The 24,413-nt window shown below is 42.3% G+C and overlaps 1 protein-coding gene across 2 annotated transcripts in view; it reads right to left on the reverse strand.

Moving 5' to 3' along the window:
• The window catches only part of b3gnt2b (UDP-GlcNAc:betaGal beta-1,3-N-acetylglucosaminyltransferase 2b), a 25,842-nt gene continuing 1,429 nt past the window's right edge, over window positions 1-24,413 (reverse strand). The window contains exons 2-3 of one of the 2 annotated variants that reach the window (XM_087802931.1): window positions 5,708-5,993; window positions 1-2,461 (exon numbers count right to left, since the gene is read on the reverse strand). In XM_087802931.1, the coding sequence (XP_087659057.1) occupies window positions 1,257-2,441 (1,185 nt within the window). In that variant the 5' untranslated portion in view covers window positions 2,442-2,461; window positions 5,708-5,993 and the 3' untranslated portion in view covers window positions 1-1,256. The remainder of the gene's footprint in view (window positions 2,462-5,707; window positions 5,994-24,413) is intronic. The other variant, XM_087802932.1, reaches the window with a different exon arrangement.

A 24,413-nucleotide genomic window follows, 5' to 3' on the forward strand; every position in this document is an offset into this window, starting at 1 on the left:
TAACTTCACAGAATTTATTTGAACAAGAATACAAAGAACAACATATACAAAAAAAAACTGCAAAATATAACTTTATTATCAATTGGATCAAGAACAGAAAGACGTACAAACATATAAAATCTCAGGCACACGTTTGGTCGTCGTCTGCAGCGGCTGGAATGTTCAGCATCACTGCTACAGTAAGAAACAGTGTTAAGGCTTAGATATCGTCATGACAACGACTACTTTAAATAAACACCTTTCAGCTTTTGGTAGATTTTTTTGGGATTGTTTCATTTTTGGCTACATTTAAATTATATTTAATTAGACTATTTTGCATCGTGAAAAAAAACTAAACAAGTGTCAACAAATGAGCCGTGAAATCAACACAATAACAGTCAAAAGTGTGTGTTCGCGTCACACGTGTGTGTTTGTGATTCAAGAACAGACTTGCATAGAGAAGCGACTGCTGACGGGAAACTGGACGATCCATGATTTCCATCCTCTGAGCTCGTGTCGCCTCGAACCCGAACGCCGGGACGTACTCGTGCCTGACCAGCAGGGGGCGTCCTGACACGCGAGCCAGAGATGAACCTCCAGTGTGGACTCGGTCCAGTGTCAATACTGATCCAGGAATAAAAGAAATATACAAACATTTCAAGGATCGTCGTTTCACGAGAACAAGCTTTAAAGATGGCGATAATCACGATGACCCCGCAGTCAGTGGTCATAATGTTTTGGCTGATCTGAGGATTGGTAGAAGCGTGAAAAAAACACACACACTCTCACATCCAGTGACAGACACACAACCCTGAAGCAACTGTAGACAGCATCTGGATTCTCCCGCACAGGAAGTTGTAACGGCACGAGACGGCGAGGGCGGCTTGAGTGACGTGCAATACTAGTTTGAGGGAGTGTGTGTGTGAGCGTGTGTGTGTGTGTGTGTGTGTGTGTGTGCGTGTGTGTGCGTGGATAGCAGCATGGTCTCCAGCGATGGCTGAGGTCTAGAAATAGTGGCGACCAGGTCGTCTTAATAATACAGCATCTGGATGTTTCAGTGTCAAAGCGTCGGCTGAATAAATAGATAAATATGTGCACCAACACAAGCGTGCACACACATACACACACACACACACAGACAGACACACAAGTCCACTCCAAGCAGGATCCGCCGTCGTCACGGTAACGTTTTCATCATTTTCATCAGGAAACGTAATAAGTTAAATGACCTTTTCTTTCTTTCTTTTTTTTTTTTTAACACCCAAAACTTGTTCTGGTCACTGGCAGTTCAGGGAGGGGCTGCTGAGCCAGGACCAGATCTGGATCATCTCCTGGGGGGTCCTGGGGTGGACCAGCATCAGACTCTTATAGACGCAAGGGTTCGATCGGTACTTCTCCTCGATGTTGAAGGTCCGGAAGCCCTTGTTCTTCTCCGGCGCCAGGCCCAGCTTGCGGAGGCACATGCCGGTGTAGACGTCGTCGATGGGGTACAGGGCCACGGTCTGGGACGTGTTGTGGAGCCGGGCCGCGATGTCGCCGGAGAACAGGTAACCCCCGCCCCCCGCGTACGGCGGGTACGCGCCCACGTACATGCTCTCGGGGATGAAGTACTTGAGCTTCTTGTCGCGGTGCGGCCCGGCGTTGGTGATCACGTCGCCCACGAACAGATCCTTGGCCTTGGGCTCCTTCAGATCCTTCAGGAAGTCCAGGATGCGATACGTGTTGACGAAGACGTCGTCGTCGCCCTTGAAGATGAAACGCGCACCAGCGCAGCGGGTCTGGATCCAGTCCAGGAACAGAACCTCCTTGACCGTCAGGTTGAAGAAGGAGTCCCTGTAGTCCCACTGGATCAGGTCTCTGTGGCGGACGCCCTCGTAGCGCAGCATCTCCGACAGGTCCGGGTGGTGGTCCCCCGAGGTGGCGTTCCCCAACAGGAAGATGGTGACCACCGTCTTGTTGGCCACGACCCCGGCTCGACCCCACGACTGGCGGATGGCCTGCCGACGGTCGAAATGCGGCGCCAAGGACTTGACGGCGAGGAGCAGGAAAGGCGGATCCTTGCAGATGTCCGGCTGGTCCACGAGGACCGGGTACGAGCGGCACCGCATGTACAGCAGGAAGTCCTTGAATCGATCCGGGAGAGAGTTGTAGTCCTTGACCTGAGTGGTGACCCTGAGGTTTGGCTGGCAGGGGTCAGAGGTCAACGTGTCATTCATCCAATCGGGCGTGTCGGTGGAGTTGGCCGTCAGGACGGGGTTGTTCTGAAGGTCCAGGATCTGCTGCTGCCGGTTCCAGTACGCCGGGCTCGGCGCCAGCTTGGTCCAGAAGGGCTTGGTGGGGATGAGGAGCTTGTGCTGGCCGTTCTTGTCCTGGCCGCCATGTCTGGTGATGATGATGAAGATGAAGAAGTTGACCATCATCACCGACACGATCCACTTGAGCCTCCGGCGCAGCACCGCCATCCTGCTCGCGGCGGACCCACCTGAGGGGCACAAACGGGTCAGTTAGACTCTGAACCGGGTCACACCACATCATGTTGAACCAGGACCGACACAATCCTACGGCAGGAAATCACAACGTTTCATCAGATCGTTTGTGTGCGAGTCGTGGAATCACAAGTATGTGCGTCTGAGCCTCAGACCTTCAGAGCTGGACACGTCTATTTAAAGGACACGAGTGTGTGTGTGTGCGTGTGCGTGCGTGTGCGCGTGTGCGTGTGCGTGTGTGTGTACATGCCTGAGGTCGGACGGAGAGTTTTATTCTTGTACATTTTCAATAGTACTGGTCGTCTCTGAAGGAGAAAACCACGAATCAAGATCTTCTTGTTAATATTATTAGTTTTATATTCGTACTTTTATTTATCAAATCATTTCCTGAAGGATGGATGGAGTGCGATCGTCCTCGTTCTGGTAATAAAACAATAATAATGCTTTAGTAGCAGCAGGAGGTTCTAACACTGATGCTAATGGTCCATAAAGATAAAGTGTGTAAACTCAGTCTGTGTCTATCTGTGTGTGTCTGTGTGTGTGTGTGTGTTTGTCGAGTAGTAAAAAAGTCGCTTCTTTATCTCCAAGTATTGACTCAACAAGTCGTTTTATGGAGTAAGAACCACGAAGCCTGACAGTTTCCTCGACATCAAAGCCGTCACAGAGAAGCTGCTCCTGCATCGACGTCTACAGACGCTCGTTTGAACGCAACGACAATAAACAACCGTGTGTTTAATGATAATAGTCACGTCCAGTGATACACATGTTGACATCACACCGAGCCGCCGGCCGAGAAGAGTCTCCACAGGCCGGAGATGTTTATCCAGGTTTTACGACCAACACTGTCCAGCGTCGACACCGGAGCGAAGACCTGAAGCTTCACACGTTTGTCTCGGAAGAAACTGATGAAACACTTTCAAGCTGTTCCACTGCTTCTCTCACTCGACAGAAGGAACAAAGTACAAAGGCTTGTTCAACGATGACTCACTTCACGTGAAAGCAACAGTTTCAGACGACGTTGCTACTGTTTTCAGTGTTTTTGTGCGACGACGAGCAACCGTCTCACCAGAAACAAGTCCTTCTCGACGTCGGGTCGACTTCTGGTGAGATCGGCCAAGTTTACACACAAGACGTGAATTTCCAGTGACTAACGCAGGAAAAGGACAGAGAAGGAAACACTGATTGAATCGACATCTGGAAAATATTACGGCGATGATGGGCAACAGTGCAGAGTCCTTTTATGGAAAAGATGAAGTTCCTCAGGAGCAGATGTATCAGGAAAATAAAGTTTCCCGTCATAAGTGAAGAAGGTTGACTACACTCCTGACGAGCGTCTTCTTCTGAGCCGTGTTGCTGCGACTCCTAGCAACGGCTTCTCTCGGTGCATCTGCCTCGTGTCTCGCCGTCTCCTGGACGAGCTCTGGTCCAGGAGACGAAGCTTTAGTCGCCGGAGATCATTCTCAGAGTCCTGGTAACATTAGACGAGGAGATCAGCGGCGACACCGAGGGTTTCTGCTCGGATCTCGGCTCGAGGATAATTATCACGGTCGTGCAAACAAAGAGGCTCTTGGGAGATAAGTGGAGGGGAATCTCGAGAACGGAACAACATGTTGACAGAACGGCGGCTTCCGGCCACAACACTCCAACCTCTTCACTCTCTTCTTCAGCTAAGATCACACTTTTCATGCTTTTAAAAACTCACATATAGTGAAAAACGACAACATTAAAACAATGAAAAATAAATGTCAATATCAGCCGTCGTTGCCAACATAGTAAGTAAGTAAATTATATTTATATAGAGCTTTTCCAGACCAGGGTCACAAAGCGCTTAAACAATTAAAACAATACTCAATAAAATAAATACTTTAAAGATCAAGATAACACCAACATGAATAGATCTGAAAGTAAGAACCAGAATTTTAAAATGATCCTGAAAGAAACTGGCAGCCAGTGAAGAGTTTGAAGGAGAAATGTGAGTTCTTCTACTAGAGCAGCCAGTGAAGAGTTTGAAGGAGAAATGTGAGTTCTTCTACTAGAGCAGCCAGTGAAGAGTTTGAAGGAGAAATGTGAGTTCTTCTACTAGAGCAGCCAGTGAAGAGTTTGAAGGAGAAATGTGAGTTCTTCTACTAGAGCAGCTCAGAATTCTTACGATAGTGAGTCGACGACTGTTTACATGCAATAGTTAATAACATTTCTTCAAAGGCGACATTACACTGCGTCTAGTGAGGGATTATCTATAAATATATATATAAAGAATATATTTTGACAGTTTTTATCTGAAGGTCTGTCGACAAAAATGTTTGGTACCACTCAAGCTACAGCAATACTGTAACTTAAATACTTTTAAAGTTATTTAAACATTATTTAATCAATAAGTCTCAATCATGACAGAGTTTCTTGGCCGTTGTGTACTTTATGTGTTGAAAAACTATATTTGTTTACTAGTGTGATCACTCACAACGATCGACCTTTGAAACAAAAGATGCTGAACCGTTGAAAATTATCTCATTGCTATTATTCTCAATATTATGATTGGGATTAAATATGAAAATATTTATTCTCTAATACGATAAACTATTCATATTATAATGAACAAACTTTTCTTATGATTGTTAAGATAAGATGATAAAGCCATTCTTAAAGTGACAAGTAATCGTTCACCCAAAATTTAAACTACACTCATTTTCTTATGTCATATAATGTTGGATTATATTCAGATTAATCTGTTCTTTTTAGAGTTATAGACACAAATGTTTGTTCATTTTAATGTAGCGACTGGCGCTCAGTTGTCTTCGTCCAAAGACACTTAAAAACATTCAATACTTCATACTGCTCGTCTGTAACGTCTCGTTGACCTCGACCAGAGGAATTTAAAAGGTCTGTATAATAAGCTAAAGGCTAACATGCTACACAGACAGGAAGTACTTCAGGTAAAAGAGTTCACCGATGTGTTGCACGTCTGCTCAAAGCTTTCAGTTTCTCTGCCCCGTTTTCTTGGAAAACTCTCCAAACTGACCTCAAATGACAAACTTTTAGTTGACCTGAATCTTTCTGCTCCGTCTTGAAAACACTGACAACGAAAATCCACTGAACAGTTTCTACGTTTTTCAAATGTTTGTGACCACGACTCAATACGACCACGAAAACTTATTTCATCTCCTTCATTTGGAAATAGATAAAAAAAAAAGAGATTTAGGGACGACTTGTTTTCAGGAGATACTAAAATGGGTCCATCAGCTCACCTGTGCAGGTGAGTTGGGCCCTCGTCTGGTCTCTGTGTCTCCCTGTGTCCTCTTAACCCATGCTGAGCTCCAGCTCCTGGGAAGCAGCAGAGGCCGACGAGGACATGGAGGAAACCCTGGAGGACACTCTGGAGGACACTCTGGAGGACACTCTGGAGGACACTCTGGGGGACACTCTGGGGGACACTCTGGGGGACACTCTGGGGGACACTCTGGGGGACACTCTGGGGGACACTCTGGGGGACACTCTGGGGGACACTCTGGGGGACACTCTGGGGGGCTGGACCTGCAAACAACAGACACGGAGAGTCAACAGCCGAGACAAACAGGATTCATCGCTACATTTAAGAAAGTCAATCTGAGAAAAGTCCTGGAATCTAAGGGTTATGTTTAGGTAACCTGGTACAACAATCATTCATTCAAGTCACTTAATGGTTTTGACCAGAAGTCATTTTCTATTATTCATCAACTTTTAAATCCCCTCAGATCTTTCTGCCTCGTCCCTGTCGGGCCGAAACCACCGAGGGAAGAAAAACAAGCAAGAATGTCAGACGTCAGGTTGTCACAAGAACCGATACTTCATTATCAATTCTTTACCAGCATGTAAACAACAATGTGTTTTTTTGGTAACGTAAGTACCAAATACACGTTATTCATACGTATATCTATTTATCCATCAATCTATCCGTCCATCCATCCAAATATACAGTTATTGCACAAAACATACTTTGTTCATCGAAGTCAGTCGATACATTCAATTCCTTCAACGACACAGACCTTGTGTAAGAAATGTCTTGAAATAATCACAGAATTTCTGTATCATGACATTATTGTACAGCGTTTAGGTAAATTAGTATTTTAAATACTTCCAAGAGTGTTAAGAGTATTTTTAGAATTCTAAATATGCATTTAACAAAGTTAAAAGTAAAAAAAAAAAACAACCCAACCCCCAAAAAACCAACACTCCACGCAGTCGTATCCCCTTCCAGGGATTCTGAATACAGTCACCCTAGTTATGAGACCAAAATATTGTGATAGTTGATACTAATAATTCAAAATTAAAAGATAAATTCCCCGTCTCAGCTTCAGCGGAAATAAAAGCCGAACCAATTACGCCGAAGTACCGAAGTGTCACCAGATTTATTCCACGACCCTCTGGACATGAGTGACATCAGCCCTCAGGACTGCAGTATAAATAACCCTGGTGGCACCTACACATTCATGAGCCGTCCACACGCTCCATCGACACCACAAATACTCCCGAGCACCTCTTGACCCGGGTCACAGGAACATGTGACACAAGAGCCCAATAGAAACTCAGTGTGAAGGAGAAGAAGCCATGAATAGATCACATGACTGAGCTGACGTCTGTTCACCAAATATCTAGAGTCAATATCAGATTCACACTCACACTACGGTCGCACTTCTTCTGTCCGTGCGAGAACAACCACATATGGATCTTGGAATAACGATCATGACGGTGTAGAGATGGACGCTCTGATGAAAAGCATGTCAGCGACGCCAAGAAGATATGCAACGACACGTTCTTGTAGTCGTAATGTTACGCCCTCATGTTATTAACAACTGGTCTGACGGGATGTTTTGCAATCTATATAATCTTGACTCTTATTTCAACATGTACAGTTGAACCAACAAAGGCCTCACACAGGGTGAAGAAAATTCCTTTACATTTCTGTACGTTGACATCCAGATAAAATGTTGCCACAGTCTAGCCGACAAGAAGTTGTTAACACTGGACAGTAACCAGTGAATGAACCTCTCTAACCAACACTAGCATTTCACCAAATTAATATTTACAACTAAAGTTCGTCCATCATCATGTTTCCCAGCGACATAAATATCTCTATAGTAATGGTCTTCATTCTTTAAGGAAGTTCAGGAACCATCAGTAGATTCTGATCCACAGACCTCCGAGCCAGAGCTGGGGTGTAAGTCTGGATCAGATCACTGATGGAAGGTCTGACCATGAATAGATCTGAAAGTAAGAACCAGAATTTTAAAATGATCCTGAAAGAAACCAGTGAAGAGTTTGAAGGAGAAATGTGAGTTCTTCTACTAGAGCGGGTCAGAATTCTGGCTGCAGAGTTTAGTATGAACTGCAGGCGAGACACATCCTTCTGGTTTAGATGGAATAAACTGTTACAATAGTGTAAACGACACAAACGCATGGATTATAGATTTATATAGAGGTGATACGGCGAAGAATACGTAGGAGGACGAATCTCAGAACGAGAAAACCATGTGATCAGAGGTGTTTAAGAGGTTGTGTATTTGCAAACTCACTTCTGTATCAACATCAATCCATTTTAATCTGGACTGTTCACTAGTTTTTAATCTTGTTTTGTGTAAAAATGTTTGTGTTTGTTTTATTTAAACACATATAACACCTGAACTAGTAAACTAGTTATTCTTGTTTTCTCTGATCCAAAACCATGTTGGTTAGAGGTGCAGTTTTATATATATATTCCTGTGTATAGGTCACAGTACAGATTGTAATTCCAGTTGTAATGCTTGTAGAGCCTCGTCATATCTTTCTTGTGTGATGCACTAGCTTTCCTTCTTTCTCAAGGCTGCTGATCTTCTCTTCAAGCGATCTGTAGAGTTCTGCTGCTGCTCATCCATCACTTGATCAAGATACTTTATGTCACTTTGACATCAACTTTGGAACTGGCTTTTATACCGAGTCACTAACTTACGGTTTCTCTCTGATTTACACATAAATATTAAGATCCCAGTTCAGTAGCTGGATTCCAATCTCTACTAGTAGGATCTGGAATCGGTACTACTACTGTAATACTACTGTATTGTGGAATAACCTTGTAGTCATCTTGATGCTATAATGTACAATTGCTATGTCCTCGACAAAGAAGCTACATTGGCCTTTTCCTGACAGCTAACTTGCTGTTAAAATTCATCGACATTTAAAGAACTTGTTCGGTAGTTCTGAGGAAAAAAAAGAGACCAAAACTAAGTCTTTCTTCTTGCTACACAGTTCTCCGGGAAAGATTGAAATATTTTATTTAAAAACACATTAAGGTCAGGGGTCGCCAAGCTTTTTTGAAAAAAAAAAAAATCTATAAAAACCATATAGTTTTGCTCATTTTCATTTGTTTACACAGTTAATTTTTTGAGTGAACGTGACTGAAGGTAAACTTTAAATGTCAAGAGTCAGAGTCCAAGGTCACTTGAGAGGAAAAATGTGGCTTTTTCCACAAAATAAAACCTCTTTCAGTTATAAACAGAAACTATACAAATGGATTCTTCTTTTGGTTTGGCACTGTATCAAGTGCATCACATGGGTCTGTGACCACCGAGTACAATCTTTAGTAGGACACTTTGGTGACGTCGGTAGAGATAAACACTATCAAAGAGCAAAAAAGCTAAAGATCTCCAGGAAGAGACAAAACAAGCAAGAAAAAGAAAACATTGCATTATCTCTCTTTGTCTTGCTGGTTCAAATCTTCTCATGCACGTCACACAAACATCATTTCTTAAAAACACTCAGAAATTAACGAGATAAGTGTCTCTGTGATCAATAAATCTATAACGTGAACCAGCAGTCGAGCGTAAACAGAGCCCAGACGATGAAAAGCATATTTTCCTGCTGCTGCCAAATCAAGCTTCAATTGAAACATGGCATTAGGATTACATTTCCAATCAAGTAAGTGCCTGGATTTAATCAAAGACTGGAAGCTGCTGAAACAATGATTATGAAAGGAGAGAAAAAGAAGAATCGCTAACATTCCACGAACGCGCACAACATTTAAAATAGCAAAGAATTTGTGGTTATCAACAAACAGATGCGACTCGGCCTCCTCGAGCCAGAGGTCACCTCTATGTATGGTGAGAAGCACTCGCTGGTTCTTTGAGTAATCCAAAGTCAAACATGCGTCGAGCGCCGCCGTGTTGTTGCACATTTAACAGACGCACTGGCGTGAAGGATGAGGTAAGAGTCGACAGTTTGTTGCGACATTATGTTTCAACTTTGAAAGAAGGTAAAAACTACAAATTGTTCTGCTTTAATGACTATACAAATACTTTGATTTACAGATTATAGACGCACATGTGGATGAGCTGCAGGTGTTATGTTGTGTTTACACAGAAAGATGCTACTTTTAATCAAATCAAGCCTTTTTTCCTCGTTATTAACACGACAGTAAAACGGCAAGATAAAGTTAAGCCTTAGTCATCAACGTCTAACCATCGATTTATGAATGTGAAGCATTTGTGTCATATTTATTTATCCATGTTGTTTCATCATTAGAGTTTGTTGCAAAATACAAAATACACTTTATTATCTTCATGACAATCTGTCATCCTGGCATTACCAGGATATCGACATCAGCATGTTGTCTCTCTTGCTTTTCTTGCTAAACAGCCTCCTGGAGACTCGTAAAAAGCCAAATTGTAATTGGATTTAATAGACTATACAACTTGTATTCACTTTCCTCATTATCAATATATAAATATATTTACATAAATACCTTCTTATATCACAATATTTCCACTTTAACCTCCCTAAGGGTGTTAAACCCAATCATACAAGGGTCATAAATCTTTTAGAAAACAAAAGATACCAGTTTGACTGTAACAGGAAGTACAAGAGGCTCAACCGTTCACAATCGTCCTTTCACAGTTACTTTGTCATCCTTCAAAAAATTCCTTCCTCTGGTCATAAGTCTTTTAGGAAGTCTGTGTATAATTGTTGACATCCATAAATCTCTATTTATTATCCGATCTTAAACACTGGATCACTACACAAACATTTATCAACATTTGATGTAAATATTATTGTGTATATATTATATAGCGCAGATTTATCTTTTATTCCATTTAGATTTTCTTTCTCGTTTTTATTTCTGGGTGTTTTTATTTCTCTTGCTGTTGTTAAACCGAATTTAAATGCTTATTCCATCAGTTGAAAATGTCTAATATATATAATAACATAATATATATGAAAATGAATGAGAAAAATGCACAAGTTATTATCTTGTCACATAAATGGTGCAGCATCTCAATGACATGTTTGTTCGTTTTCAATGCTTTTGCTTCACGACTCAGACTGAATGGCGTCTGTGGTTGTTCTGCCTCTCGATGGAAATTTGAAAACGGCAGCTAATGGAGACATTTATTACAGGAAGGTAAAGAGCTTTCAAAGGAAGAGGGAAAGAGAGAGAGAGAATATCTTTATTACCAGAATAGGAAGAGATGTAACATCTTATTATTAGCAGGAATAGAAAGAGATGTAACATCTTATTATTAGCAGGAATAGAAAGAGATGTAGCATCTTATTATTAGCAGGAATAGAAAGAGATGTAACATCTTATTATTAGCAGGAATAGAAAGAGATGTAACATATTATTATCAGGAATAGGAAGAGATGTAACATCTTATTATTAGCAGGAATAGAAAGAGATGTAACATATTATTATCAGGAATAGGAAGAGATGTAACATCTTATTATTAGCAGGAATAGAAAGAGATGTAACATCTTATTATTAGCAGGAATAGAAAGAGATGTAACATCTTATTATTAGCAGGAATAGAAAGAGATGTAACATATTATTATCAGGAATAGGAAGAGATGTAACATCTTATTATTAGCAGGAATAGAAAGAGATGTAACATCTTATTATTAGCAGGAATAGAAAGAGATGTAACATCTTATTATTATCAGGAATAGGAAGAGATGTAACATCTTATTATAAGCAGGAATAGGAAGAGATGTAACATCTTATTATTAGCAGGAATAGGAAGAGATGTAACATCTTATTATTAGCAGGAATAGAAAGAGATGTAACATCTTATTATTAGCAGGAATAGAAAGAGATGTAACATCTTATTATTAGCAGGAATAGGAAGAGATGTAACATCTTATTATTAGCAGGAATAGAAAGAGATGTAACATCTTATTATTAGCAGGAATAGAAAGAGATGTAACATCTTATTATTAGCAGGAATAGGAAGAGATGTAACATCTTATTATTAGCAGGAATAGAAAGAGATGTAACATATTATTATCAGGAATATGAAGAGATGTAACATCTTATTATTAGCAGGAATAGAAAGAGATGTAACATCTTATTATCAGGAATAGAAAGAGATGTAACATCTTATTATTAGCAATAGGAATAGAAAGAGATGTAACATCTTATTATCAGGAATAGAAAGAGATGTAACATCTTATTATTAGCAATAGGAATAGATGTAACATCTTATTATCAGGAATAGAAAGAGATGTAACATCTTATTATTAGCAGGAATAGAAAGAGATGTAACATCTTATTATTAGCAGGAATAGAAAGAGATGTAACATCTTATTATTAGCAGGAATAGAAAGAGATGTAACATCTTATTATTAGCAGGAATAGAAAGAGATGTAACATCTTATTATTAGCAGGAATAGAAAGAGATGTAACATCTTATTATTAGCAGGAATAGAAAGAGATGTAACATATTATTATTAGCAGGAATAGGAAGAGATGTAACATCTTATTAGTAGCAGGAATAGGAAGAGATGTAACATCTTATTATTAGCAGGAATAGAAAGAGATGTAACATCTTATTATTAGCAGGAATAGAAAGAGATGTAACATCTTATTATTAGCAGGAATAGAAAGAGATGTAACATCTTATTATTAGCAGGAATAGAAAGAGATGTAACATATTATTATCAGGAATAGGAAGAGATGTAACATCTTATTATTAGCAGGAATAGAAAGAGATGTAACATCTTATTATTAGCAGGAATAGAAAGAGATGTAACATCTTATTATTAGCAGGAATAGAAAGAGATGTAACATCTTATTATTAGCAGGAATAGAAAGAGATGTAACATCTTATTATTAGCAGGAATAGAAAGAGATGTAACATCTTATTATTAGCAGGAATAGAAAGAGATGTAACATCTTATTATTAGCAGGAATAGAAAGAGATGTAACATCTTATTATTAGCAGGAATAGAAAGAGATGTAACATCTTATTATTAGCAGGAATAGAAAGAGATGTAACATCTTATTATTAGCAGGAATAGAAAGAGATGTAACATCTTATTATTAGCAGGAATAGAAAGAGATGTAACATATTATTATTAGCAGGAATAGGAAGAGATGTAACATCTTATTATTAGCAGGAATAGAAAGAGATGTAACATCTTATTATTAGCAGGAATAGGAAGAGATGTAACATCTTATTATTAGCAGGAATAGAAAGAGGTGTAACATCTTATTATTAGCAGGAATAGAAAGAGATGTAACATATTATTATTAGCAGGAATAGGAAGAGATGTAACATCTTATTATTAGCAGGAATAGAAAGAGATGTAACATCTTATTATTAGCAGGAATAGAAAGAGATGTAACATATTATTATTAGCAGGAATAGAAAGAGATGTAACATCTTATTATTAGCAGGAATAGAAAGAGATGTAACATCTTATTATTAGCAGGAATAGAAAGAGATGTAACATCTTATTATTAGCAGGAATAGAAAGAGATGTAACATCTTATTATTAGCAGGAATAGAAAGAGATGTAACATCTTATTATTAGCAGGAATAGAAAGAGATGTAACATCTTATTATTAGCAGGAATAGAAAGAGATGTAACATCTTATTATTAGCAGGAATAGAAAGAGATGTAACATCTTATTATTAGCAGGAATAGAAAGAGATGTAACATATTATTATTAGCAGGAATAGGAAGAGATGTAACATCTTATTATTAGCAGGAATAGAAAGAGATGTAACATCTTATTATTAGCAGGAATAGAAAGAGATGTAACATCTTATTATTAGCAGGAATAGAAAGAGATGTAACATCTTATTATTAGCAGGAATATAAAGAGATGTAACATCTTATTATTAGCAGGAATAGAAAGAGATGTAACCAACCATGACCAAATATAAATTCAGTCACAAGCAAAAAGTCTTTAAAAGAGAGACTTTTTTTCTTTCCTTTGACAAGCAGACGTATGGAAAACTGTTGTATTGAAAAGGGGAATAACAACAGCTTGTTTACAGTTATGAATCAACATTATTAGTTATGGGTGTAATTGAAGAAACAATCATAATTATTGCTGTATCTATTGAATACAGATTCATATTTTGATGTTTAAAAATAAATAGAATCACCATCATTGTTGAATAGATTGTAATCCAGCCATGAACGTACAACATCGAAAACATGGAAGTCAAAGACGTTTGCTTTGGTTCCAGTTCAAACACGGAGCTAGAATATCCGGTGATAGAAGAACTAAACAAGTGAGTAACGTGTCCTCGGGGACTCGTGGCAGGAAGAGGGAAATAAGCAGGAATACTGCAGACAATAGAGAAAATAAGCGTCCAGCCCACAAACATGTATTCTAGTGAAGTGAACTCGTGCGGTCGAGTCTGACCTGCAGTGGTCAGTAAGTACCTCAGGCTCTGAACTAAGAGATGTTTGATCTGAGAGTGTGGTTTGTTGCTCGAGCATCTTGAGAATCATTCACTGTTACCCTGTCCCGGACTTTGACTTCAAATGACCAGAAGCTTTCGATAGATATAACACCGAGACATCCAGGAAACATCGTCTTATGCATCGACTTCTGCAGCAGCTCTTCGTGAATAAATAAGTGGAAGAAGATGAGACGTGATAATGAACAATAATAAAGCACTTGATGATTCTCTGGAACACATGATCCAAAGTTGACTCAACGAAACACTCACACGACTAATGACCTCTTTGAACTAACGTATCAACAACATTCATTTAATTAAAAAACATTATTGACCGTTTTGAGTGAGACGACGACTACATTACAGGACATCACGTGATATTGATGAAGTAAAATGTTCAGAAAATATTGGTTTGTATGTCGTGAGAGAAATATAATGTTTGAAATCAATTTCAACCTTTTTCTACTTGGCACAGTTTCTGAGAGCAGTAAAATGATTCAAACATTTAGAAGTATATTGGGGATGTATAACAAATTTCAGGTTTAGTTTATTTATTTAAACGGACAATGTGCAGTTCCATTAAAACTGCACCAGATTTAGCACAAGATGCTACTTTCCATGTGTCGTCCTCAACAAAGATAGTTTACACAATCCATCGCATACAAATAAAGCAAATACACAATCATATACAAAAACACAGTACAATCCAATAATGTCAATGATGGCCATATACCCGTCTGGTACTATTATTGTACATTATTATTATTATTATTATTATTATCATTAGTGTACAAATAGATACATAATAATAAAGACACAGAAGGACACCATAAGAAACAGATTTTTAGTTTTAAAGATAAAAAAGATACAACATTTTAATTCCATTTATTTTCTACAAATTTTATTTTTACTGGGACAGAAAAAGTCGGCGTCGTGTCGTCGTTGAACATCAGAAATACTTGATGAAGTGGGTTCCGCTCAATGCAAATAACAGCTAATGACTACTTTATTTGGTTATTTCACTTGACAGGTGAGATATGGGAAAGGGTTGTGTATTACTTATTTTTAATTATACTTTGACGTTAATGTTTGCACTTCCTACTGATGAAAGTCCACCAATTATTCAAGGTCAGGGTTTACTCTTTGCACCAACACAGAAAAATAAATACATGAAATATAGAAAACACATAAAATAGACAAAAGTTTGTGAGGCATAAAATGTGGAAACATATTTCAAAATGTGTGGAAGCCGCAGTGTTGCATGTTTGCAGCTCCGGCAGTTGTGTAACTACCAACATGTGTGCACAGTAACGTCTCATCACATGTCGCCAAATTGCAAACGTTCATATCCTGTTTCCAGAAGCAAACTTTAATCCTCACCAAACTTCCCAGTGAGCAGTTTAACTGACGCCTGATTAACATTTAACTTTCACTCAAAACTCGGTTTGTTTGTCGGAGGTTTTGTAAAACTATAAGCAAAGACAGTTGGTTTTGGTTCTAGAATAGAGTATTAACCAACAAGATAACGGTTTAAAAGAAATATAATAATAATTTTATCATCTGACACAAGATGATGAGTTAAATACAACTGATCTTTATTGCATCATGCTAAATAAAATACTTTCTTAGGGAATATTAGAAGTACCAAACACTGCAAACAATACATGGAAAAAAGTAAATTAAAATAAATAGTTTCCCGTTAGCAACAAGGTAGCGTTAGCAGCAAGGTAAGAGTTGGCAACAAGGTGGAGTTAGCAACAAGGTAGCATTAGCAGCAATGTAAGAGTTAGCAACAAGGTTGGAGTTAGCAACAAGGTTGGAGTTAGCAACGAGGTTGAGTTAGCAACAAGTTAGTGTTAGCAGCAAGGTAGCGTTAGCAGCAAGGTGAGAGTTAGCAACGAGGTTGGAGTTAGCAACAAGGTAGCATTAGCAGCAATGTAAGAGTTAGCAACAAGGTTGGAGTTAGCAACGTGGTGGAGTTAACAACAAGGTAGCGTTAGCAGCAATGTGGAGTTAGCAACAAGGTGGAGTTAGCAAAAATGTGGACATAGTAATGAGGTAGAGTTAGCAAGAAGGTAGAGTTAGCAAGAAGGTAGGGTTAGCAACAAGGTAGGGTTAGCAACCAGGTAGAGTTAGCAACAAGGTAGAACAAGTACACAGAGTTAAAGAGTTCAGTTCAATATAACTTATGTCACGTTAAAGTTAAAACAAACACACAGAGACACGACACTGCAGATACACTCACTAAAGTCGTCCGTTTCTAATACTTTAACTCATGTGACGATACAGTTTTGTAAGAAACATGTATCATGAGATGAGGCTCTTATTTGAAATAGTTTTTATTTTACAGTATCTGTCCGATGACACTGAAGAGTCAGAAACATTTAAAGGCAGAGAAAATATGAAAACATGTTCTTTTATAATTGAAAACTGCTTATTACCACAGTTTGAATGATAACTATATTAATGTGCAAACAAATAAGAAAATCAACACAGGTTTGTTATGGAGCTTGAAGGCTGTACAAACATTTTTTGAATGTCTGAAAGTTGTTGGTTTGGTTCGTTTTGGCATCCATGTGGAAAAATGTTTTACCGTTACCACTCTTAGAATGTGAAATTATTTATGATTTGTTTTCTTTATTTAACAAAGTTGTGTACTTAAAAATAAAGGCTTCTTTTATTAACCATGGTGTCAAAGTATCTGGAAAAGCACCTTGTATTTTTATCGACTACTAAAATGTTGGTATTTTGACAACCCTATTAGCAACATAATGACATTAGCAACGAGGCGGCATTAGCAACGAAGCAGCATTAGCAATGAAGTGACATTATCAACGAGGCAGCATTAGCAACAAAGCGACATTAGCAACAAGGTGATATTAGCAACAAGGTGATACTAGCAACTATTTGACTTTACCAAGTAGGTGATGTTAGTGAACAAGCAGTAAATAGAGTTTGTTCGGCACTAGCAACGAGGCGGCATTAGCAACGAGGCGGCATTAGCAACGAGGCGGCATTAGCAACGAAGCGACATTAGCAACGAAGCGACATTAGCAACGAAGCGACATTAGCAACAAAGCGACACTAGCAACAAAGCGATACTAGCAACGAAGCGATACTAGCAACGAAGCGACATTAGCAACGAAGTGACATTAGCAACGAAGTGACATTAGCAACGAAGTGACATTAGCAACGAAGTGACATTAGCAACGAGGCAGCATTAACAACGAGGCAGCATTAACAACGAGGCCGCATTAACAACGAGGCAGCATTAGCAACGAAGCGACATTAGCAACAAAGCGACATTAGCAACATAAGCAACGAGGCGACACTAGCAACAAAGCGACACTAGCAACGAAGCGACACTAGCAACGAAGCGACACTAGCAACGAAGCGACACTAGCAACGAAGCGACACTAGCAACGAAGCGACACTAGCAACGAAGCGACACTAGCAACGAAGCGACATTAGCAACGAGGCAGCATTAACAACGAGGCAGCATTAACAACGAGGCAGCATTAGCAACGAAGTGACATTAGCAACGAGGCAGAATTAGCAACGAAGCGTCATAAGCAACGAAGTGACATTAGCAACGAGGCAGAATTAGCAACGAAGCGTCATAAGCAACGAGTCGACATTAGCAACAAAGCGACACTAGCAAAGAGGTGACATTAGCAACGCGGTGACACTAGCAACGAAGCGACACTAGCAACGAAGCGACACTAGCAACGAAGCGACACTAGCAACGAAGCGACACTAGCAACGAAGCGACACTAGCAACGAGGCGACATTAGCAACGAGGCGACATTAGCAACGAGGCGACATTAGCAACGAGGCGACATTAGCAACGAGGCGGCACTAGCAACGAGGCGGCACTAGCAACGAGGCGGCACTAGCAACGAGGCGACACTAGCAACGAGGCGACACTAGCATCGAGGCGACACTAACAACGAGGCGACACTAGTAACGAGGCGACACTAGCAACAAGGTGATATTAGCAACAGGGCGGCATTAGCAACGGAGCAGCATTAGCAACGAAGTGACATTAGCAACAAGGGGATATTAGCAACAAGGGGATATTAGCAACATGGGGATATTAGCAACAAGGTGATATTAGCAACAGGGCGGCATTAGCAACGGAGCAGCATTAGCAACGAAGTGACATTAGCAACAAGGTGATATTAGCAACAAGGCGACATTAGCAACAAAGCGACACTAGCAACGAAGCGACACTAGCAACGAAGCGACACTAGCAACTAAGCGACACTAGCAACAAAGCGACATTAGCAACGAGGCAGCATTAACAACGAGGCAGCATTAGCAACAAAGTGACATTAGCAACGAGGCATAATTAGCAACGAAGCGACATAAGCAACGAGTCGACATTAGCAACGAGTCGACATTAGCAACAAAGCGACACTAGCAACGCGGTGACACTAGCAACGAAGCGACACTAGCAATGAAGCGACACTAGCAACGAGGCGACACTAGTAACGAGGCGACACTAGCAACGAGGCAGCATTAACAACGAGGCAGCATTAGCAACAAAGTGACATTAGCAACGAGGCATAATTAGCAACGAAGCGACATAAGCAACGAGTCGACATTAGCAACGAGTCGACATTAGCAACAAAGCGACACTAGCAACGCGGTGACACTAGCAACGAAGCGACACTAGCAATGAAGCGACACTAGCAACGAGGCGACACTAGCAACGAGGCGACATTAGCAACGAGGCGACATTAGCAACGAGGCGGCACTAGCAACGAGGCGGCACTAGCAACGAGGCGACACTAGCAACGAGGCGACACTAGCAACGAGGCGAAACTAGCAACGAGGCGACACTAGTAACGAGGCGACACTAGTAACGAGGCGACACTAGCAACGAGGCGACACTAGCAACGAGGCGACACTAGTAACGAGGCGACACTAGTAACGAGGCGACACTAGCAACGAGGCGACACTAGAAACGAGGCGACACTAGCAACGAGGCGACACTAGTAACGAGGCGACACTAGCAACGAAGCGACACTAGTAACGAGGCGACACTAGCAACGAGGCGACACTAGCAACGAGGCGACACTAGAAACGAGGCGACACTAGCAACGAGGCGACACTAGTAACGAGGCGACACTAGCAACGAGGCGACACTAGAAACGAGGCGACATTAGCAATGCGGTGACACTAGCAACGAAGCGACACTAGCAACGAAGCGACACTAGCAACGAGGCGACACTAGCAACGAGGCGACACTAGCAACGAGGCGACACTAGCAACGAGGCGACATTAGCAACGAGGCGACATTAGCAACGAGGCGGCACTAGCAACGAGGCGGCACTAGCAACGAGGCGACACTAGCAACGAGGCGACACTAGCAACGAGGCGACACTAGCAACGAGGCGACACTAGCAACGAGGCGACACTAGTAACGAGGCGACACTAGCAACGAGGCGACACTAGAAACGAGGCGACACTAGCAACGAGGCGACACTAGCAACGAAGTGATATTAGCAACAAGGTGATATTAGCAACAGGGCGGCATTAGCAACGGAGCAGCATTAGCAACGAAGTGACATTAGCAACAAGGTGATATTATCAACAAGGGGATATTAGCAACAAGGGGATATTAGCAACATGGGGATATTAGCAACAAGGTGATATTAGCAACAAGGGGATATTAGCAACAAGGGGATATTAGCAACATGGGGATATTAGCAACAAGGTGATATTAGCAACAGGGCGGCATTAGCAACGGAGCAGCATTAGCAACGAAGTGACATTAGCAACAAGGGGATATTAGCAACAAGGGGATATTAGCAACGAAGCAGCATTAGCAACAAAGTGACATTAGCAACAAGGGGATATTAGCAACGAAGCAGCATTAGCAACGAAGCAGCATTAGCAACGAAGCAGCATTAGCAACAAGGTGTTACTAGCAACTCTTTGACTTCACCAAGTAGGTGATGTTAGTGAACAAGTAGAAAATAGAGTTCATTCCCTGAGATGCTTGAACTCTAGAGCAGCAGCTGGAGATGGTTTGTGTCATGAGAGGTGTTTCCATAATTAGCATCAAGACAGGAACACATCCCAGTGGAGATGATCTCAAACAACGACCTCCAAATAAAAGAGACGCTCGAAAGTACTGCAATACCAGTTTTAAAAAAGCAACAAAAACATCATATATATATATATATACTGTATATATGTAAAGAAGTGAGTTTAAATGTATGATGCTTAAATTATGGTTATTATTTAATTTAAACAAGAACCTCCGACTCTCTCGAGCACCAGAACCTCCAACTCTCTGGAGCACCAGAACCTCCGACTCTCTCGAGCACCAGAACCTCCGACTCTCTCAAGCACCAGAACCTCCAACTCTCTCGAGCACCAGAACCTCCAACTCCCTCGAGCACCAGAACCTCCGACTCTCTCGAGCACCAGAACCTCCGACTCTCTCGAGCACCAGAACCTCCGACTCTCTCGAGCACCAGAACCTCTAACTCTCTCGAGCACCAGAACCTCCGACTCTCTCGAGCACCAGAACCTCCGACTCTCTCAAGCACCAGAACCTCCAACTCTCTCGAGGACCAGAACCTCCAACTCTCTCAAGCACCAGAACCTCCAACTCTCTCGAGCACCAGAACCTCCGACTCTCTCGAGCACCAGAACCTCTAAATCACCAGAACCTCCGACTCTCTCGAGCACCAGAACCTCTAACTAACCAGAACCTCCGACTCTCTCGAGCACCAGAACCTCCAACTCCCTCGAGCACCAGAACCTCTAAATCACCAGAACCTCCGACTCTCTCGAGCACCAGAACCTCTAACTAACCAGAACCTCCGACTCTCTCGAGCACCAGAACCTCCAACTCTCTGGAGCACCAGAACCTCTAACTCTCTCGAGCACCAGAACCTCCAACTCTCTCGAGCACCAGAACCTCCAACTCTCTCGAGCACCAGAACCTCCAACTCTCTCGAGCACCAGAACCTCCGACTCTCTCGAGCACCAGAACCTCCGACTCTCTCGAGCACCAGAACCTCCGACTCTCTCGAGCACCAGAACCTCCGACTCTCTCGAGCACCAGAACCTCCGACTCTCTCGAGCACCAGAACCTCCGACTCTCTCAAGCACCAGAACCTCCGACTCTCTCAAGCACCAGAACCTCCAACTCTCTCGAGGACCAGAACCTCCAACTCTCTCAAGCACCAGAACCTCCAACTCTCTCGAGCACCAGAACCTCCGACTCTCTCGAGCACCAGAACCTCTAAATCACCAGAACCTCCGACTCTCTCGAGCACCAGAACCTCTAACTAACCAGAACCTCAGACTCTCTCGAGCACCAGAACCTCCAACTCCCTCGAGCACCAGAACCTCCGACTCTCTCGAGCACCAGAACCTCTAAATCACCAGAACCTCCGACTCTCTCGAGCACCAGAACCTCTAACTAACCAGAACCTCAGACTCTCTCGAGCACCAGAACCTCCAACTCCCTCGAGCACCAGAACCTCTAAATCACCAGAACCTCCGACTCTCTCGAGCACCAGAACCTCTAACTAACCAGAACCTCCGACTCTCTCGAGCACCAGAACCTCCAACTCCCTGGAGCACCAGAACCTCCAACTCTCTGGAGCACCAGAACCTCTAACTCTCTCGAGCACCAGAACCTCTAACTCTCTCGAGCACCAGAACCTCCAACTCTCTCGAGCACCAGAACCTCCGACTGTCTCAAGCACCAGAACCTCCAACTCTCTCGAGCACCAGAACCTCCAACTCTCTCGAGCACCAGAACCTCCAACTCTCTCGAGCACCAGAACCTCTAACTCACCAGAACCTCCGACTCTCTCGAGCACCAGAACCTCCAACTCTCTCGAGCACCAGAACCTCCAACTCTCTGGAGCACCAGAACCTCCGACTCTCTCGAGCACCAGAACCTCCAACTCTCTCGAGCACCAGAACCTCCAACTCTCTGGAGCACCAGAACCTCTAACTCTCTCGAGCACCAGAACTTCCGACTCCCTCGAGCACCAGAACCTCCAACTCTCTCGAGCACCAGAACCTCCGACTCCCACGAGCACCAGAACCTCCAACTCTCTCGAGCACCAGAACCTCCAACTCTCTCGAGCACCAGAACCTCCAACTCACCAGAACCTCCAACTCCCTCGAGCACCAGAACCTCTAACTCACCAGAACCTCCGACTCTCTCGAGCACCAGAACCTCCAACTCTCTCGAGCACCAGAACCTCTAACTCACCATAACCTCCAACTCTCTCGAGCACCAGAACCTCCGACTCCCTCGAGCACCAGAACCTCCAACTCTCTCAAGCACCAGAACCTCTAACTCACCAGAACCTCCAACTCTCTCGAGCACCAGAACCTCCAACTCTCTCGAGCACCAGAACCTCTAACTCACCAGAACCTCCGACTCTCTCGAGCACCAGAACCTCCGACTCTCTCAAGCACCAGAACCTCCGACTCTCTCGAGCACCAGAACCTCTAACTCACCAGAACCTCCGACTCTCTCGAGCACCAGAACCTCCGACTCTCTCAAGCACCAGAACCTCCGACTCTCTCAAGCACCAGAACCTCCAACTCTCTCGAGCACCAGAACCTCTAACTCACCAGAACCTCCGACTCTCTCGAGCACCAGAACCTCTAACTCACCAGAACCTCCAACTCCCTCGAGCACCAGAACCTCTAACTCACCAGAACCTCCGACTCTCTCGAGCACCAGAACCTCTAACTCACCAGAACCTCCGTCTCTCTCGAGCACCAGAACCTCTGACTCTCTCAAGCACCAGAACCTCCTACTCTCTCAAGCACCAGAACCTCTGACTCTCTCAAGCACCAGAACCTCTAACTCTCTCAAGCACCAGAACCTCTAACTCTCTCAAGCACCAGAACCTCTAACTCTCTCAAGCACCAGAACCTCTAACTCTCTCAAGCACCAGAACCTCTGACTCTCTCAAGCACCAGAACCTCTGACTCTCTCAAGCACCAGAACCTCCGACTCTCTCAAGCACCAGAACCTACGACTCTCTCAAGCACCAGAACCTACGACTCTCTCAAGCACCAGAACCTCCGACTCTCTCGAGCACCAGAACCTCCGACTCTCTCAAGCACCAGAACCTCTGACTCTCTCAAGCACCAGAACCTCCGACTCTCTCAAGCACCAGAACCTACGACTCTCTCAAGCACCAGAACCTACGACTCTCTCAAGCACCAGAACCTCCGACTCTCTCAAGCACCAGAACCTACGACTCTCTCAAGCACCAGAACCTACGACTCTCTCAAGCACCAGAACCTCCGACTCTCTCAAGCACCAGAACCTCTGACTCTCACTGGTAATGAATCATCTGAACAGGAGGCGGCGCCGAGCAGCGAGCGAGACAATGTTCTGAATGCTAAGAGCAGATGATTTAATCAACAGATGAGTGACTGAGGGTCAACGTGTCCTTGAACACTGGAGAAGGTCCAGGACAGTTGCTGCCGCAGATAATCACATTATGACGAGTGGCAGGAATTACTGAGCAGTAACTAGGATGGATATGAATATCTGTTTCTCTCTCAAACCAACCAGGTGTCTTCTCACTCGGTGGTTACGAGTTTCCATCACGACATCCTGATCATCTCATGCACACAAGATCTCAACGTTCTTCTTGGTGGTTGATGGTGTTTGGTGGATTTTAATCCTTTAGATGCCGATCTATGATTAATGACTTTATGTCAGTGGAAGGAAAACGATCCAGAAAAACATTAGAAACTCATAATAATCTTAATTTAATTTGTAATAGTTTTAACCTGATGATGATGAAACACATTTAAATGTTGAATCTGCTCAAAATATTTACTCGTAAACACTCGCTCTTCAAGGAAACACATTCGATTAAGTGCATCCGTTTATTCTGGATGATAATAATTCTTCTGAATAAATCACTCTGATGTTCCAAGTGTGTGTGAGTGAGTACAGTGTTCTGAAGACGACGAAGTACAACTTTTGCTCGACACTAGTTTCGTTTCGAGGAAAGTTCAGTGGATATTGATGATGTTTACTGTGGTTCACAGAGCTGCTGACAACAAGGCGGGGTTGAAGTATGAGATACTGAAGTAACTTCTGTTGATTATTACTCTGTGTTAAGTGTTTTCAAACAGAATTAACTTGTGAAATTAACCTTTAACTCCATCTGTTGATTCAGGTTCTAAACCAGTCGTGCTCCAAGATATTTGTTGTTTCCACTGAAGGTCAGTCATCAGG

The sequence above is a fragment of the Callionymus lyra genome, chromosome 11 (assembly GCF_982586985.1).
Source record: "Callionymus lyra chromosome 11, fCalLyr1.hap1.1, whole genome shotgun sequence".
Taxonomy (NCBI): Eukaryota; Metazoa; Chordata; class Actinopteri; order Syngnathiformes; family Callionymidae; genus Callionymus; species Callionymus lyra.